The 19,248-nt window shown below is 43.6% G+C and overlaps 1 protein-coding gene across 17 annotated transcripts in view; it reads right to left on the reverse strand.

The window, feature by feature from the left end:
• The window catches only part of CLASP1 (cytoplasmic linker associated protein 1), a 400,778-nt gene that overhangs the window by 206,596 nt on the left and 174,934 nt on the right, over positions 1 to 19,248 (reverse strand). For all 17 annotated transcript variants that reach the window (XM_060262849.1, XM_060262864.1, XM_060262857.1 and 14 more), the window contains 6 exons: positions 15,170 to 15,262; positions 11,512 to 11,657; positions 7,232 to 7,367; positions 5,911 to 5,981; positions 3,655 to 3,714; positions 1,741 to 1,818 (listed from right to left, as the gene is read on the reverse strand). In XM_060262849.1, the coding sequence (XP_060118832.1) occupies positions 1,741 to 1,818; positions 3,655 to 3,714; positions 5,911 to 5,981; positions 7,232 to 7,367; positions 11,512 to 11,657; positions 15,170 to 15,262 (584 nt within the window). The remainder of the gene's footprint in view (positions 1 to 1,740; positions 1,819 to 3,654; positions 3,715 to 5,910; positions 5,982 to 7,231; positions 7,368 to 11,511; positions 11,658 to 15,169; positions 15,263 to 19,248) is intronic.

Consider the following 19,248-nt stretch of genomic DNA (forward strand, 5'->3'; position numbering starts at 1 on the left):
CAAAGGGAATGGCCGTCCGGAGGGGCGATCTTCTTGCCGCAAGCACGACAGCGCTTGAAAAACCCCCAGCGACTTTCCATAAGCAGCCGCCCGAGAAAAAACTCTCAGTTAAAAACGGCTGAGAGAAAAAAAGGGGGAAAGCGAAAGCGGAGCGCCCCAAGGGGCAAGGCCGCCAGACAAACGGAAAAAAACGCTTTTTTTTTTTTTTTTTTTACTAAACACTATCTAACTATCTAACTATACACTATGACTAACTAAGGAACTATTTACACAGCGAAACGGGAAAAAAACGAGAGAAGAAAAATCTCACCGACCGGGAAAGCAGAAAGTGAACCTCTCTAGCGCGGCGGTCAGAAAGGAACTGGCGGGATTGTTGCGCGGGCACTGGTGGGCATGCGCAGTGGATCGCGTGCACATGCTCACTGGCGCCGAGCGCGAAAAAATCCCGGGCTTTTTCAGTTACCGATTCGGGGATCGGCGCAGGCGCACTATCCCATGAGTGTGAAGCACAGAGACCACGAAGAAGATAGGAGAAGAATTCACCGACCAAAGCCTCAGGAAGATGTCCTGTTGTGCACATGGCCAGAAAGAAACTGGTGGGATTCTGGAGCCCTCCTCTGGGCATGAGCGATGGAGTTCCCAAGCATGCCCAGAGGGAGGACACAGAATCTTCAATCTGGAGCTTTCTAACTCCATCAGAGTGAGCACAGGCACCATCTAATCCCACAGGTGTGAAGAACAGAGACAACAATGAGGGTTTTTTTAAAAAAGTAATGACAAGGAAAACAATAACAAGGAATTTTAATGAAGGCCTTTAAGTTGCTGAGTAGTAACTAGGGATGGGCACGAACTGGGAAAACAGAGGTTCATTTGGTTCATGCAGACGCATGAACCACAAACCTTCACAAGGCTCCCTGTTTTCCAAACTGGTTCGTTTCATGAAGTTGGTGTTCCCTCACTTCTAGGTGAACTTGCTGCTTCGACTTTCTTACTTATGGCACTCCTTGAGCAAGCAAATGGCTTTTGCAAGGTGCACTGCCACAAAGCCTGCAAGGGAGCCAATCCTGCAGGAAGAACTCTCCCCGCGGGGGGGGGGGGGGGCTCAAGCTCTACGGAGCAGCCTGGTTCCAACCATATTGCCCAACAAAGCCTGTAAGTCATTTCAGCAGTCCTTTGGAAGCAGGAGTGGGGGGAGAGCAAAAGGGGTTGCTGAAATGGCTTGCATCTATTTCAACTAACAGGTGATGGGTGCACAGGTTCTTCTGATAGGCGGAAATGTATGCAAGGCATTTCAGCAACTCCTCTTGCTTCTCCCCCCCCCTCTGCTTCCCACCACAAGCCGACAAATTTGTAAAAAAAAACATGTGGAGGTTCATGGGAGGGTCGTGGATGAGGATGGGCATGAACCTCAGTTTGCAAACCATGACACGGCAAATTTCATGACGAATGTAGGGTTGTGGGGAAGTTCGTGCCCATCCCTAGTAGCAATGGCATAGTTTGAAAAACTGCAAGCAAAGTAAATACTAATTAAAACATACAGAGAACTATGCATGAATTATAACATTAACATCATCTATAGACGGCAACACTCCGTATTTGTCTCTGTTCTTGAAACACTGTTTCTGTTCATGAAAAATCGTATTTTCTTGGAACCGCCACAGAACACTCTTTGATTTCCTTGAATTTCTCTGCCCAGTTTATGGTTTTCCAGCAATGGCAAAACAGAAGAAACCAACTTACTTTCTGGCTTTTATCCGAGCTTCAGAGTCAGCATCGTGGATTCCCTTTTTTATTGTTTCTGCCAATACTGATATGTGCCTGAGATGAGAAGACATCACCATTTAGTTGATAATGAAGAATTGGGGGAAACACACTACCACCATGGCACTAGGAATATGTAAGAAATCTAAGAAATTCCCCCAGCACTCTACTATCCATGTGCTTGAGTTGGGTCAAGGGTCTGAGTTACAACCTTAAGCAGTGTCAATGACCTGAAGTTGTACTAAGTGGTGTTAACTAGATGAAGTTGTACCGACTGCTGAACTATGGCCTTTCGCCGGACTATTGTTGGAGTTATGGCTCTCTATTTTATGTATATTTAAATTTGTTGCGTTTAATTGGATATGTTTTATTTATTGCTATTGCAATGTTTTAAATGTTGTAAGCTGCCCCTGAGCCCGCCTTGAGGGATAGGGCGGGGCATAAATGACAAATTAAATTAAATTAAAAATTAAGTCCCCTCAAAACAAACGAAAAGATTTTGCAGCAAGCTTTCATTTCCACACAATAGCCTTTTTTGAGCGTTTCACTATTTGCTGTGAAGGTTTCTGCAAGTCGGCTTTATTGCATTCGATGCACTTGCACAAGAAATGTTAAGAAAACGTTCCTCAGAGGTCACGCCCTTCAGAGGCGGGTTACCGTGAAAACCACAGAAGCGTAAAAATACAGAGATGCTAAAACCCACTTCGGCGCTGCCTTTAGAAACAAAATTGTTCAGGCTCTATTATACTGTTTGTTTCATTAACTGCCTGAAGAGCTACAGCGGTCACAGCGAAAAAGCTGTCAAAGGTAACCAATGTTTGCTGTCCACCTTCCGAGAGGAAGCAGAAAGTAGTCCGTTTTGGGCAGCAGGAGCAGGCAAGGTGAGGAGGCTTGTAACAAGGAGCTGGGTGAGGTGGTTGTAGTGATGAGGAACGGGGGCTCGAGTCACCTACTTTCCAAGGAAAGATTTTAACCTTCAGAATTCTTCCCTCTGAATTTTTGTTATCACGGGGAGAAGAGAGGATGAACTGGGGTGTACAACATTTATTTTCACTGCAGTAATTCGCTGACAGTGCAGTCTATTCTCCTTTGCATTTTGGTTATGCAGTGTCAAATTTAGCTAAATTGACTTTCAATTTAACATCCACAGAGCTAAGGAAGATATTATGTTCGTTTTTACTACAAAAAAAGGACAGCTTTGCTGTCAGAAGGTATTGCCCATCGAGCAAACAGAGCTTCAATCAATACTCATAGACACAACCTTGTTTTCTATAAGCTGAATGTGATATATGTCTTATTGTCTTATGGGACAATATTAAGACTAAGAAGCTTGGGAGCAGTTTGGAGAAGAATGTCAACATCTTTTCAGTCGATGTGACCTTCTCCATATGCTCTTCTATCTTTGTATATCTACTCCTGTGGGTAGTTGTGTAAAATTCAGCACTCCTGTGGGTAGTGCTGTGGGTAGTTGTGTAAAATTCAGCACTCATCACTGTACACAAACTGGCTTAAATGCTCTGAACTGACAGGTTATTACATAACAGACATAGCTTTCCAGTTTTAAAAACTACTCTGTACCTGGGGTGATCCGGCACTTGCCTATAACAATGAAACACTTAATAATCTGCTTTGAAGGAATGTGGTCAAAAGAACATATTCTCTGAAGCTAAACTGGCTTGAGACCTGTTTGAATGTCCCACTACCTACAGTTTTTATAGCACAGTGTTTATGATACCTCTGATTTATAATTTTTTTTCTTTAAACTTGGGTTTTCTTCCTTTGTTCTATTCCAATGCTCCCCTCCCAAAAAAATTTCAAGTCATCTGAGTCCAAGTCAGGGTTTAAAAAGTAAAACAGTAGAGGAAACGGTCTCAATTAATGCCCACATCTTACCTTTCTAGTGAGTGTGTTTGCCATTCCTGTAAAAGTAAATCTAAAAATTCAAAACAGCGTCTGAAAAAAATTAATGAAATTTAATATTAAATTTTGTCATTCAAGGTTAGAGAAAGTAGAGAAAGAAGTACTTTTCTCCCTTTCTCACAATGCAAGAACTTGTGGGCATTCAATGAAATTGCTGAGCAGTCGGGTTAGAACTCATAAAATGAAGTACTTCTTCACCCAAAGGGTAATTAACATGTGGAATTCACTGCCACAGGATAGTGGCATAGACAGCTTCAAGAGGGGAATGGATATGCATCTGGAGCAGAGGTCCATCAGTGGCTATTAGACACAGCTTATCGTTGGAACTCTCTGTCTGGGGCAGTGATGCTCCGCATTCTTGTGATTGGGGGCGGGCACAGTGGAAGGGCTTCTAGCCCCACTGGTGGACCTCTTGACGGCACCTGGGGTTTTTTGGCCACTTTGTGACACAGAGTGTTGGACTGGATGGGCCAGTGGCCTGATCCAACATGACTTCTCTTATGTTCTTATATTCTAAAGATAGACAATGCATTTTTTTAAAAGGCAGTAATTTGAAAAGTATGAAATCTTAATAAAAGTTATTTTTTAAGAACAAATCAGATCAACTAATGGTCACTAAATGTCAGTTCTAGAAGAAGAAGAAGAAGAAGACGACATTGGATTTATATTCCGCCCTCCACTCAAGAGTCTCAGAGCGGCTCACAATCTCATTTATCTCCCTCCCCCGCAACAGACACCCTGTGAGGTGGGTGGGGGTGAGAGGGCTCTCCCAGAAGCTGCCCTTTCAAGGACAGAGTCTCAGAGCGGCTCACAATCTCCTTTACCTTCCTCCCCCACAACAGACACCCTGTGAGGTGGGTGCGGCTGGAGAGGGCTCTCACAGCAGCTGCCCTTTCAAGGACAACCTCTGCCAGGGCTATGGCTGACCCAAGACTATGCCAGCAAGTGCAAGTGGAGGAGTGGGGAATCAAACCCGGTTCTCCCAGATAAGAGTCCGCACACTTAACCACTACACCAAACTGGCTCTGTATACTTCTAGAAGATGCTCCAGTCTTGGCAAGTTCTAGGGAGAATACCAGTTCTGATGCTGTGAAGCAGCCGCTATATTATTCTATATACCTTTGCACAGACTTTGAACTGAAATCTTATAATTAAACGGTTGTTTCTTGTGAGCCTAGTGATTGCCTATCGGAAAGCAATACATGGGAGCCATACAATTTAGGTATTTATTCGGCATTATGTGGCATTTATCTGGAAGGCTAGAAAAAACAGGCGACTCTGCTGACAGCCTTGGGTTTGCTGCCTACAAGCAGCCCACAGGAGCAGCCCCACATACTGTATGTTATTCTTGTTAAGCTTGATTGATGACTGCTCAGGTGGGGTTGAAGATCTATCAAAAACAGGTGGGAGAAATTTCTCTCCAATAGAGTTCTAGATTTAACAACAGTTTCACTATTACTTCTAGGCTTCAAATCAGAGTAATGAAAAGGTGTCCCAAGTCTCCTCTTCCTAGTGTTGTTTATATACAGTCCGTTAGTTATTTCATGTGTACGCCACCTTTCCACTCAACGGAGACCCCAAAAAGGTTACATAATTCTACTTTCCTCCATTTAAAACTCATAATACACACCTCTCCCCCCCCCACCCCCCGGTTAGATTAGGCTGAGCGTGTGTGATCAGCTCAAGATCATCCAGCAAACTTCATGGCAGAATGGGGATTTAAACCTAGGTTTACAAGAACCTGGTCCTAAATCCCTGCAGTAGCCAATTTTTTCCTAACATTCCCATTAAAGTCAAGTGAACCCATATACAACCTGCACATTTAGCTGAGACTGATGTCCTGGTAGTCCCTTCCAACTCTGAGATGAAATAGATAAAATTAAATCTAGCAAATGGTTGATGCTAGATGTATGTTAAATAGCATCAGCTGCGAGTTAAAGGAAGGCATCCAAGAGGTTGGTAAGTCTTCAGAACAGAGGAAAACCAGAAAAACACACTCTAAACTTTATAGTTAGAAAGAATGTTCTTTGTAACCATATGATTATGTCCTGTTTCTTAAACATTGGTTGGTTCAAATAAGCGGAACCTGATCTGTGGTTTTTGTTCTATCAGATATTGATTTTGATCTACAGTGCATTAAGAAATGAGCGACAGCTTGCATCAAATACACAAGCGACACCTCAAAGCAGCATTTGATTTCCCTAAGCCACAGATAAAAAAGGAACTCACCTTCTAACTGCAACAGACTTGGAGGTACAATTACTAGTGATGATAGGGATTAGTCGAGGGATGTGCGTATGCTGAGGAATGAATGTAGTACAAAAAAGAAACATTTAGGAACATGGATAGCAAATGTCTTTAACCGACAAGTTGCTAAATTCAGGCAGGTTCACTGAACTTCCAGTGGTCAAAGTCTTCAGAGTCAATTACTGCCCTTTTCCACTTCTTCATGAGTAGCAGAAAAAGTTATACTTATGAGCAAACATACAGAATTTTCAATTTGCATAAATTATGCTGACCAAAGAATTCAAATTTTCTTGCCACAGATGATTTATTTTAACACACAGGTCAGAATTACAGCTCTTTTCTTTCTAGAGTTACATCCACAGAATCTGTGATTATCCAGCTATGGATCTTTAAACTTGATGTTGACTTGCAGGTGCATATGTGTTTTGTTTCTCCTTCATAAATAGAAAACAAAAGTTAATTAAAACTAAATAGTAGGGGACGTATTTGCAAGAGCACACAATCAGGCTACTTTCTCAGACTGAGCTACTAATTTCAGCAAACATATTTTTCCCAGTGTGCACTTTGTTCTGCATCTGTTTTAAACACTGATGAATTCAGCACAGTTCCCCAGAGAGTACTGAGATCGGGAACCCAAAACCTTCTCGCTATCCCCGGGCCAAAAGAAGCCCGTCTAAAATCCACCAGGGATAGGGTCTTCTCTGTTAAGGCCCCTACATGGTGGAATCAGCTGCCGGAGGAGGTGAGGGCCCTGCGGGACCTTGTTCAGTTCCGCAGGGCCTGCAAGACAACTCTCTTCCAGCTAGCCCACACCTAACTGATGAGAAACTAAACGTAGCTTTACCAGACTCCTGTTATATATTCTGTTGTGATGTTTAATGTTTCTAAGGTTTTAAATGTTTTAAATGCTTATATATTTAAATGTTAGTTTAATTTTATGTTTGATTCTTTGTTGTAAGCCGCCCTGAGCCACTTTGTGGGAAGGGTGGGATATAAATCCTAAATAAATAAAATAAATAATAAAAAAAATCAGACTACTAAAGAGAAGCCCAGAGGGCACAACTGAATAATTTGGCTTCTGAGCCTTGAAAGGTTTCCAGTTTGGCTCTGGACCAAGAAGTGACATTATAAAAATTAGTTCAACAAGCAGTGAACCTTCTCTTATAGATTATTAGAGACACTGTTGTTTAGGATTCTCCTGAAGAGTGGTTATTTGGAACAATTTTCGCATTTGTACCCCTCTACTGCTCTAATCAGAATATTCCTGAGAAACAATGTTCATTTTTCTTTTAGAGATACTTACTCGGATAATCAATCTAACAGCTACTACACCGGAGGTCGCCATGACTTTGGCACTGTTGGGAATGAGATTAAAGATCGTTGGCATGATGGCTTCTGCCCCATGGTCAAACTTGTTACCCAAGATGGAAGACAGATGTCTGGGGGAAAAAAGAAACCAGTTTGGAGGGTTTTTTATCACAATGGTGTATCAGAGTGTCTAAGAAACTGAGCTACAAAGTAGGCGCTCCCTTATGTAGGCACTGACTTCTGCTATAAATTCACTAAAGGAAAGAAGGCCATTCTCTCCCAGCTTCACTCCCACATCTGTAATATGAGGATAACACTCACCTTCTTTACATGCGTGCTCTAAGGCTAACAAAGTACTCTAAACATTCAAAAGGGCTCAACAAATACTAACTATTGCAGCTGAAATGATGGGAAGTGCTGGAGACTGCCTTTTCTATCTTCACTTTCTGCAGTTCTGCCAATATAGACTATGAACACACAGAATGAAACTATTCCTCCCAAGATTTCTTATCCTTTATTATTTGTGAGTTTTTAACTCACGGATTCAATACAAGTCGCTGCCTTGCGACTAGAGAGCAGCCCAGAGGGCGCAGAATTGCTCTAATGCTCCGTTTCAGTTCAACCTGCTCATGAGCTTTCCATCTTGTCCGAACATTTGTGAATTTTATGAGCTGCTATTAAAACTCCCCTACTACCTTTTACTTTAAATCAATACTTCTGGCCGAGTTCATCACAGAATTACCACCAAAGTATTTGCTGGAAGAAGAAAAAAATCATTTGAACTTCACCTTGAATTCAGTTTGAATGCTAAAAGAATATTATATTTTTCTGGGGGTTTTTTCCCACTTTGCTTTCTACTCTACTAGTTTCACTGTAGCACTAAGCTTGAGAATAACATGTAAATGCAATGTATGGACACTTCTGCCTAGAATAGCCATGCCTCTTCAGAGGTAACATCTTTTGGTGGAACTGTCATCCAACAGCTGCTATGCCAGAGGTCGCCATTTTTTCCATTCTCAATAAAGTAATACTGGGCTTGTATTTTCCAAATCCAAATCCCTTTATTGGAATAGAAGTAAAAAAGCACAGCATGGAAAATTTGCACAGAGTTTCAGTTATAAAAACTAGTCAAGCATCAAGCAGGGGAGCTAGTCTTCTGCTCCCTGATTGTTATGGCAGCCAAAAGGTACTTTGCAACTAGGCCAGCAGAAAGAAAACCAACTTTGCCTCAGGTAGTCCATAAAGGTTAGGCAGGGTAGGATTGATTATACAGTCCCGCACTTCCTCATAGAAATCACAGTGAAGGGAGACCGTTTCGAGGTGCCTTCCATTACATGGGCAGAATCTTTCCTGATAAGGGATGTTGGCAAACCACCCAGACAGTACCGCTGAGGGTAAAACATTAAGTCTTCCTAACATAAAAGAGCGGCGTAACTGGGGTGATGTAAGCTGGGAAAGGTAGGCAGCAGGCAGCCCATAATTTGGAAAGATACCAAATGCTAAAGGGGAACACGTTTTATGTTCAGAGGAACAAAGGGACTGTTTCTCAATATCCAAAATCCTCTGTTTCAGGATTCTGAATGCATGCATTTCACTTAGCATACAGAGATTGTTCAGGAAGACAACTATGAAATGTATTGTCTTCTGGATCTGACTATACCAATTGGAAACAAAGGAGTCAGCTAGCATCATATGAATATAACTAGCAGGGTCTGCCCTAAAAACGAAGAAATTATCCAGGACAGTGACACTAATCAGAGATGAAGCAGGCAGATTACACTCATGCTCCAAGAATGTTTTAGCTATATTTCTAGATTACTATTCCAAATTATACTCTTCTAACAATATCCCTAAGTGTAGGCGTAGCCAAAACTTTATGGTTAGTAGCCATGCCCTGGTCTTGATCACATGGGTTCCAGTTTCTAGGCACGCTGCAGCATAGCTAACACAGTTGGGGACCCCCAAAATACGGCGTAGGAACGCTGCCTGAATTTGCTCAAGTTGGAAATTGAAGGCGCAGACCCAAACGGGGATCCCATATAATAACTGAGATACTGTTTTGGTATTAAAAACATGAATGGCGGCTGGGACAAATTGGTTACCCTTCTTGTAAAAGAAGCTAACCACCGCAGACGAGTTACACCTTGCTGAAATGACTGCTTGTATTTTCTCCAATTCCTGCTATAAGTATTTGCTATCAATGGTCATTACCACTGATTTCAAAATTCTGGTGAATCTTACAACCACGTCATGAGATTATATTATTGTGCTGTATTTGGTGAAAGGCAATGGCTCAGTGATAGAGCATCTACTTTGTATTCAGAAAGGGCCTCAGGTTCAATTCCCAGCATCACCAGTTAAAGAATGAAGCCGCAGGTAAAGACCCAGTACTATGGAAAGCTGCCCTCAGCAGACATGACGTTGATATACCAATAGCCTCACACAGAAGGCAACTTCATGTGTTCATGAATGCTCAGTTTAGGGAGAAAAGTCTAAAAGGCTTTAATTATATACTTAATTTTATGCTGAGATAGTTGCCCCTGATAACCAAGGATTATAGCCGTCAATTAAGATACTGAAATGGGCGTTTGAGGGAGACCTTGGCTGGAAATTTCAGTTGGCTTATGAGGAAGCTGCAGGAGCAGCGGAACGCAATTAAAAAACGGTGGTTGTGTGAAGAAGAGAATTTTTCCTTCAGAAGCCAACAAGCAACGGAGGGACTCCTTTGGAACTTTGTTATTGAGTCTTAGTACTCTCTTTGTGAAATCAAGAGACTTTGAGGGGTCCTCCCTGAAATATTACATTTGAGACTTTTGTTTGGTTAAAATGTTCTGCATTTATGGTAACTTTTGTATGTTCTTCATAATATATTTACCATATTTTTCGCACCATAAGACGCACTTTCCCTCCCCCCAGAAAAGTGGGGTAAAAGTGTGTGCATCTTATGGAGCGAAGGTACCGTATGTACCTTCCTCCGGGGGGGGGGGGCGATCTGCTGCCTCCGTCCTGGTGCTTCCCCGCGCCTGCCTGCCTGGCTTCAGCTCTGACGCTTACAGCAAGCGCCAGGATCGCTCCCTCTGCCCTCCGATCCCAGCGCTTGCTTTAAGCATCAGCGCTGAAGCCATGCAAACAGGCAGGGAGAAAGCATGCCGCCCCCTCCACAGCCGGCGCTCGCGAAGCACTGCGTTTGCAGAGGGGGCGGGTGCTTCCTCTGCCTGGCTTCAGTTGCTGCTTACAGCAAGCGCTGGGATCAGAGGGTGGAGGGAGCGATCCTGGCGCTTGCTGTAAGCATCAGCTGAAGCCAGGCAGGCAGGCATGGGGAAAGCACGCCGCCCCCTCCACAGCCCAGCGCTTTGCGAAGCGCTGGGTTTGCGGAGGGGCGAGTGCTTCCTCTGCCTGGCTTCAGCTGCTGCTTACAGCAAGCGCTGGGATCGGAGGGTGGAGGGTGCGATCCTGGCGCTTGCTGTAAGCATCAGCTGAAGCCAGGCAGGCAGGCATGGGGAAAGCACGCCGCCCCCTCCACAGCCCAGCGCTTTGTGAAGCGCTGGGTTTGCGGAGGGGGCGAGTGCTTCCTCTGCCTGGCTTCAGCTGCTGCTTACAGCAAGCGCTGGGATCGGAGGGTGGAGGGTGCGATCCTGGCGCTTGCTGTAAGCATCAGCTGAAGCCAGGCAGGCAGGCAGGGGGAAAGTTCTGGTCACTCAAATTTGCTCCCTTTGTATATTGCCTACCTGCCAGCTCCTTAGCAAACTAAGGGGCAGGGAGGGCTCTATGTCACGGCAGAGGATGCCCAGGAGTGATGGCAATTTGCAGATCATCCATGGGTAGAAGATCAACCAAAACTTCAGGAAGGGTCCCAGATTTCAGCAAGAACAAGGCAGTCAGGAATCCATACAGATCCATCTGCTTCTTGGGGTGGACAATCTTAATCAGTCCCCCACAAACCAATGTCTAAACGTCCCAAAGTCTAAATTTAGCCAAGTGACAGAACCATCTCAGTCTATTTTCCAATGTAAAAAGCAAGCTGGTTTCTTCATTTGTCTCTGAAAAAAGTGGAACTGAATTATTAAACCAATATCATAAGTGTGTTTCTGCACAAATACGATACAAATATCTGCAGATTGTCAAACCGATAAAACCAAAATAAGAACTGCAGATCTAGTCACTGGTAGACCCATTGCTTCAGACGCCTTGTAGAAGATGGTATAAGACCCTTGGAACCTGCCTATTAGAACACACAGCACTATACATTAGAGTATGTTGATTTATATGCCTTACCCCAATGTGATACAAGCCTCTCGCACTACCTGGGACCGTAAGTCTTTTGCAGATAATTTAAATGCTCCGTCAAGCAAGCGCAGGTGTTGGAAGAAGGTATCATATTCAGCTGCTCCAGCCAGCAACAGAGAACGGATCTTTTTCAGCTATTGAACAAAAACATTTCGAAAATAAGATCAGTAAAGGGGCATATTGTTGATGTCAAGATCGACCAATAATGACTTAAGACTGGGGGATCCGGGCCTAAGCAATGGGCCCTGTTAAAATCATAATAGATTCACTGCTGCTAATGTTTTACCTTAGTTGCTTCCCTTCCCCTCTTTTCTTATTTTGATTTGTAACTGGTGTGAAGGAACTAGTTGGCGCCTTCTCAGGGCCCGAGATGGGAGGAAGCCTTGCATAACAATCCAAGGACACTGGCTAGCTATCGCCTGAGAAAGTATCTAGTAGTTATGTGTGAATGTTTCCTCCTGTAACCCGCCTCCCCGCCCCCCGTAGGAATGTTTTTGAAGTGTATCTTAAAACCCATGTATCAATGTATCGGCTTCATTCTTAGCAAGCTAGAGGCTTGCGCCAGAGTACCGGTTATCAATAAATGAACTCTTAGTATCAACCTTGACTCATTCTTGAATCCGTCGACTTGACATCTGACCATCTTTCAGTTTTATGGAGGGGGGCATTTATAGCACAATTCTATAAACCCCGATTGTGGGCTTACAGGGGAGCAACGCCCCATTGAAGATGGAGGACAGGTTTAAAAGCAATAGGGGATAGTATATTATGCTGCTGTATTTTCTTTCTTTTCTCTTTATTTTTTGGGGGGATGTATTTTAAAGAATTTGGTTGTTTTATAAATTTACATTATTAGCTACCTTGGTTCGTTCCACCTAGAGGCAGGATAGGAATCTTCATTAAAAAATTAAAATATAAAGAACAACGTGAACTATTCAAACTTTTCAAAACAACACTAGGAATTTGATATGCATTCTAAAAATTGAAAGCTAGAACTCTCAAGATAAAACGGACGCAGCACCTTGAGTGCTACAAGTTCCTAACCCTATTTACACGAACACGCGTATATGCACACACCTCACATACACAGGAACACACCCCTAATTCTCAACGTGGCTAAATCAAGACGGCGCATCTTTCTACGAACCTGGAAAACACCCCAGAATTACGGGGGGGGGGGGGACCGAAACCTTAACAAAAATTCATCGGAGGGCTTAAACCCCTGCCCTGTATAATGAAAGCAGCACCAGTAGCTTTAAGAAATTAATGCTTTCAATGGTCATTCATAAAAAAAAAAATACAACATTGTGAGGAGGGCAGAATAAAAATCAAAATAAACAAAGCTTTGAAACCTTGGTTTCTGTCTGCAAACAGAAGGGGAAGAGGGCAATGTCCTTTCAAGGGGCTTTGGACTGTTTTGGCTTTGGACTGAAGTCTAGGGTAACCAACTACAAGGCAGGAAATTTCTGGGGATTTGAAAGCGGAGCCTGGGGAAGAAGGAAGGAACCTCAGAGCATCCACAGAATCCACCCTAGAAAGCAGCCAATATTTTTTTTCCAGGAGGAACTGATTGCTGTAGTCCGGAAATCACCTGTAATTCTTGGAGCTCTCCAGGCCCCACATGGAGGTTGGCAACTCACCGGGTCCAGGACCACCAGCAACCACATGCCACTCGCAACCGTTCGACAGCAGCCACCCAATGAAAGATAGAAACAGTCATGCCCGGTGTGTGGGAGTAGGCAAGGAAGGCGGCTGCCAGGGGTGCCATCTCACCTACAGGGCACTGTTGCGTGCCCCCTCCACCTGCTCTGCCACTCTCAGCTTCCCGGGTCGCGCGCCGGTGTGTGCTCTTCTCCAAGCCTGGCTTCTTATCTGGGCTTGGAGGAAAGTGGTCTGGCTCTGAAGCTGCTTATTCTTGCAAGGGGAGGCAGCCGGGAGCAAGGCTGCACCACCTCTTTCGTCCGCCCGAAACCTGGGGCTGGAGCATTGCAGGCCTCCCTGCTGCCCCCTCCAGATCCAGGGAGAGCCACAGTCCAGCCCACTGCATTCTCCTCTCCATTGGGAGAGGGAGGAAAAGGAAACGAAGGGCAAGCCCTGATGTGAAACATGTACCGTTTTCGCGCACAGCTTACCTCGCAGTCACAATCCTGTTCCCTCTGCAGCGTCCGGTTGGATTTCCCACCATCTGCGCCGAAGTTACAGGAAGTGCCGCGGCTTTTGCGTAACAAACGTAAACCCTGTAACTCTGGCGCAGATGGTGGGAAATCCGACCGGACGCTGCGGAGGGAACGGGATTGTGACTGTGAGGTAAGCTGTGCGGGAAAACGGTATTGGACGGGCAAGAAAGAAGAGGCCAATTAGCAGACTTCTTCCCCATCTCTCTCCGTCTCCTTCCTCAGGCGCTGGATAGTGAAATAGGGTGAAAGCGCTGCTGATAAAATGGTAGGTGGGAGGGGGAGCAAGAGAGCATGAGCAACTACACTGGTTCTGATACCCCCTCCCTCCCTCCTCCATGTGTTGTTAGGCAGTGAAGAAACCTCCTCCTGTGGAATAGGGGGGGGAGAGACTAGAATTGCCTCCACCTCAAAGCAAAGTGCAAAGCAGCAATCTTCCCTTCTTTCCCCCCTCTTTCTCTCCCCCTCGGATCCCGTCCCCACTCTTCTTCTTACTCCCCACCCCTACTGGTTCTGGAGTTGGCAGTTGTTATTCACTGATAAACTACTGATGATTTGAATATTAATGTAGAAGCATTAATACTGGAAGCATTTTCCATGTATCCTTGAAAATGGATTATGAATGAAAATAAAGGAGCAGCAAAAAATTTGGCCTAACCATATTCCATGTTTGAATTTAGCATTTGTAACTGAAAACTTATGTTTTCCAAGAGTTTCATCTTCAGCAAAGTAGCTGTTATTATCAGTTCACAAAAATTTCCCCTGTCCCAAAACCTACTTCTTGGAATACATGCCTGACTCCATTTTTGCCCCACAATGTAGTCTTTTCCAGACATTCCAATCATTTATCTACCCAAGAGCCTCCTGATATGTGCAGTCACCACGATGTGCGAACAGTTTACGATACAGTCGAATCTTAAATAATGACTATATCCATTGTTTGTATGTCCAGGGCTGGCTTCTCGTATTGAGCCTGGAACATGTTTTTAGTAGTAAAGTAGTAAAGCACTGTCCCAGTGCTACGACCACTGAAATAAAGGTAGAATGGCTAAGGGGTAGAAAGGAGAGAAGGAAGTAGAGAAAGGTGAGGATATGAGACTGCCAGGAGAAGGAAAAGAGGAAATAGTGTGAGTAGGGGATACCGGAAAAAGTGACATGCCCCCCACAAATCCTTGGGAGTTCCCCCACTGCACAGCTGGGCCTGGAATAGTGCCAGCAGTGTGCTCTACAGCCATAGTTCTCCTGGGTAGAGGTGCCGTCAGGGTGAGGGAAGGAGGGAATGCTGAACACAAAGAGAGGTAGATAAAGATACATTGGCTGGTGGCTGGGAAAGAGAGATGGTAGCAAGAGACAGGGAGCTATATGGGCTTTTGGGAATGAGAGAGAGGAAATAATGGGGGAGAGGAAAATTAGATGTCCTTTGAAAGTCCTTGCGGGTCTCGCTTGTCGTTCATATAAAATGAAATACTTACTGCAGCTACTCTCTGTTCCCAATCATGTTTATCATCTGACAGGATTTCTCTGATTTTGTTGATGGATTCCTCAAGGTCTCGACTGGAATAAATCTGTGAAAAGGAAGCGTAATAACGCTTAATAAAATGCTTTCGCGAAGCTGCAACCGGTTTCCACCACTGAACCAGGGGACTGCTTATTGAATTTAATCATTTCCTTTATAATAGTTATACCAATCATCCACACCTTTTAAAATATTTTTGATGCTTTATATTTCATTACATTAAATAGGATGCCTCTGGCAGATACAATTTAAAACCAGTATTCTAGCGTCATAGGCTTGTTTGCAGGCCTTCCGTTATTACCTCACGAAGGAAACAACAAACAACTTTGGGGAGCAAAGGAACCTCAATGATATAAAGATTTGAAAATGTCAAATATTCTTAAGGATATTGTCAACATCATTTTCTATTATATTTCTTTCATATATTCTGAATTTAACCTACTACCAATAGAGACTCTTAAGGATCATCTTCATGTCCTTTGAAATCAGTTTATGGGGGGGCAGCTGGAGCCTCTTTTAAGATGTAGACGAACTCCTCTCTGATGTTTCTGCAGGCAATTCAGACATGTATACGGTTGCCAATCTCCAGGTGGGAGCGGGGGATCGCCCCGTTTGGAGACCCTCCCCCCGCTTCAGGGTCGTCAGAAAGCGGGGGAAGGGAAGGGAAATGTCTGCTGGGAACTTTATTATTCCCTATGGAGATTTATTCCCATAGAAAATCATGGAGAAGTGATCTGCGGGTATCTGGGGCTCTGTGAGGGGGGCTGTTTTTTTGGGGTAGAGGCACCAAATTTTCAGTATAGCATCTAGTGCCTCCCCCCAAAATACCCCCAAGTTTCAAAAAGATTAGACCAGGGGGTCCAATTCTATGAGCCCCAAAAGAAGGTGCCCCTATCCTTCATTATTTCCTATGGAAGGAAGGAATTGAAAAGGTGTGCCGTTCCTTTAAATGTGATGGCCAGAACTCTCTTTGGAGTTCAATTATGCTTGTCACAGCCTTGATCTTGACCACTAATGTCTCCTGGCTCCACCCCCAAAGTTCCCAGATATTTCTTGAATTGGACTTGGCAACCCTAGACATGTACTGGTGCAAAATAATGCATATTCACATATAATGGTAGGTGATAGGAATACAGCTCAGTCAACGATTTTATTATCAACACACTTGTTGAGGCAAATGCAAATAACTTGTTTTACCCATAGGCTGAACTGAGCCCCAGTCAATATTTACTCGAGGTCAAACTAGATAAATAAATCAAATATAAATCAAATAAATAAATATCACGGCATCCTTGTGTCTGCAGTTGGAACAACAGCATCATTTTAAAACCTAAATATTTATTTTCTATCCCACCTTTCCCATGAACAGACTCAGGGCAGGTGACATTAGATTAAAATAATAAATCAAACATTAAAATTTGCAAAACTATCACCCTAACAAGATGACGTTCAGACAATGGTGTCCCAATAGCACTTAGTATAAAAGGCAGCAAATGCCCTGCTCTCTGCCAAGCCAAAGTGAGGAGATCTATAAATTTAAAATAAAATTTTAAAAAAAATATCTATAAATTTAAAATATTTAAAATAGTAAAACAATTCTTACAATTAAGATGATGTATGATAAAGGGAGCACAACGTAATGCCCCTTGCAGGGGGTAAAGAAGAAAAAGAAAACAGGGAGGCAGTTCTAAAGATAGATAGATAAATTTATTGTCATTGTTCTCAAAAAAGAAAATGAGAGCAACGAAATGAGGTGCTCTTCCACAAACATACCAACACATCAACACCCCCCAAAAAGGACATATACATAGACCATTTAAATGCATCTAAAAACAAATAACCATTCATAACCCTGCATTTAGCCTAACCACGGCACTTGGATAGAAGCTGCCCTTGAATCTATTTGTCTTAGCCTTCAACACTCTATATCGCCTACCTGACGGTAAGATCTCAAATAGCAAGTGGCCCGGATGTGAAGGGTCCCTTAAGATCATTTGTATCTTCCTTTTACATCCCATATTATACAGATCCACCAATGAGGGGAGAGAACATCCACAAATCTTCTGTGCTCTTACCATCACTCTTTGGAGCAGCCTTCTCTCTGCTTCTGTGCAGCTCCCAAACCACGCGCAGAGGCAATAAGATAAAATGCTCTCAATGGAACTACGATAAAAGGCAACCAGCAGACTCCCTGACAGTTGTTGTGATCTTAAGAGTCTTAATAAAATGCAAACTTAAGAGTCTTAATAAAATGCAAACTGTCACGGCCCTCAACTGTAAGCCTGGTGGAACATCTCTGTCTTGCAAACCCTATGGAACTGCATCAAATGTCACAGGTCCAGACCTCATGCAGCAGAACATTCACCCGGATTGGGCTTGCAGTGCAGTGGAATGAGGTGTTCTTATCCCCTCCTCCAAATCTTTTCAAGGGCTGAAAGGCACCCCCCACCCATGGTTGTTTCAGCGCTTGAAAAAGTGTTGAGGGGAAAAAAAGAGTTCCTCATCTCACAGGACTATGGGTGGGCCCTTGTGGCACTTTAGATCAGATGTGTTAAACTTTAAAATGGCAGCAGCAATCCCAAGGTGACCACAAGGATGTCAAAAAGACAAAAGAGGGGAAGAGAAAACTTAACCCAAAATAATTAATTAAGAACCTAGAAGGTTAAATGAATACAAAACGAAGGTCCCAGTATTTAAATAACTGAATATAGAACATAAATATATATCAAATATACAAAAAAATGTACTTACTAGGAATAAGGCTCACTGTGAAGGAAAAATACAGTGGGTTCTAGAAAGAGGCTCTGGGCAAGTGCCCCCCCCCCCGGCTGTCTTCCCACTCATTCAAGTGAAAGCATTCACTCCCCCGCCCCACCTCAAGAGGAGCTGGTCTTTGTCATCTGGAGAACAGTTGTAATTCTGAGTGATCTCCAGCCCTCACGTGGAAATTGGCAACAGTGGTTCTCCAGGAGGCTATTTTGGAGGGTGGAGTCCATGGCATTTACATGTCTGAGGTCCCACCCTTCCTCAAACCCTACCCTTTCCAGTCTCCACCCCTCAAATATCCAGGAATTTCCCAACCTGGAGTCGGCAGCTGCTAAGTCATACTTGCTGTCCTAGGGGGGCTGCTGCTGAACAGGAGCAAGCAGCCAGGCTTAATTAAGTCATGCTAGTCAGGTGGCATCAAGTCACCCAGAGGATGCTGCCAGGCCTAGAGTAGCCAAACTTCTAGTGGAGCGTGAAAATCTCCTGGGAGCACAACTGAACTCCAGACAACAATCTCTCTCCACCTAGAGAAAATAACTGTTTTGCAGGGTGGACTCTATGGCATTATATTCAGTTGAGGGCCACATTTGTTGCCTAGCAACAGCCTCTGGCTAGCAGCTTCCCCAGTGGGGAGGAGAGAGGGAGGGAGGGAGTGACAGGAAAGAGGCAGCCACCATGGCATTTGAGGAAATGCTTCAAGAGCCAGCAATAGAGCCCTTTCTGAGGCGGGGTTGATGGACAGGACACAGAGATGCGTCTGAGATATGTCTTTCTCTGAGGTAAGACTATTTTGGCAGTTTGTTCAGTGTTCCCAGGCCTGCAGAAGGAGGTGATAATTGATGCAATGTTGGCCAATTATTTGTTGAGTGCATAGAATGCTCCCATAAACCAATGGAAGAGCTCCATTTAGCCACCATCATAGGGGAATTATATGTATAATTCCAAAATATTTTAAAAACTATTACCAGCCCAAATATAGCCTCAATTCAGATTAAAATCATAAACTCAACCACAGACCTTATCCGATACTAACCAAACACGTCTAACGACCATACGCCATACTGAACTTGAAAGTTATTTTCTTTGGACCAGAATAGGAAGGTAATTTTTATTAATTCAGTACTGTTAAATATAATTCATTCTATGTGATTTGGGTTCTTTTTCAAATATTGTTTATAATAATGCGGTTATTAGGATATTCTTGAATATTTTTTCAGGTACACAATTGAATTACCACTCAAGACATGTGTACCTGACTATTTCAGCTGA

The sequence above is a fragment of the Heteronotia binoei genome, chromosome 21 (genome assembly GCF_032191835.1).
Source record: "Heteronotia binoei isolate CCM8104 ecotype False Entrance Well chromosome 21, APGP_CSIRO_Hbin_v1, whole genome shotgun sequence".
Taxonomy (NCBI): Eukaryota; Metazoa; Chordata; class Lepidosauria; order Squamata; family Gekkonidae; genus Heteronotia; species Heteronotia binoei.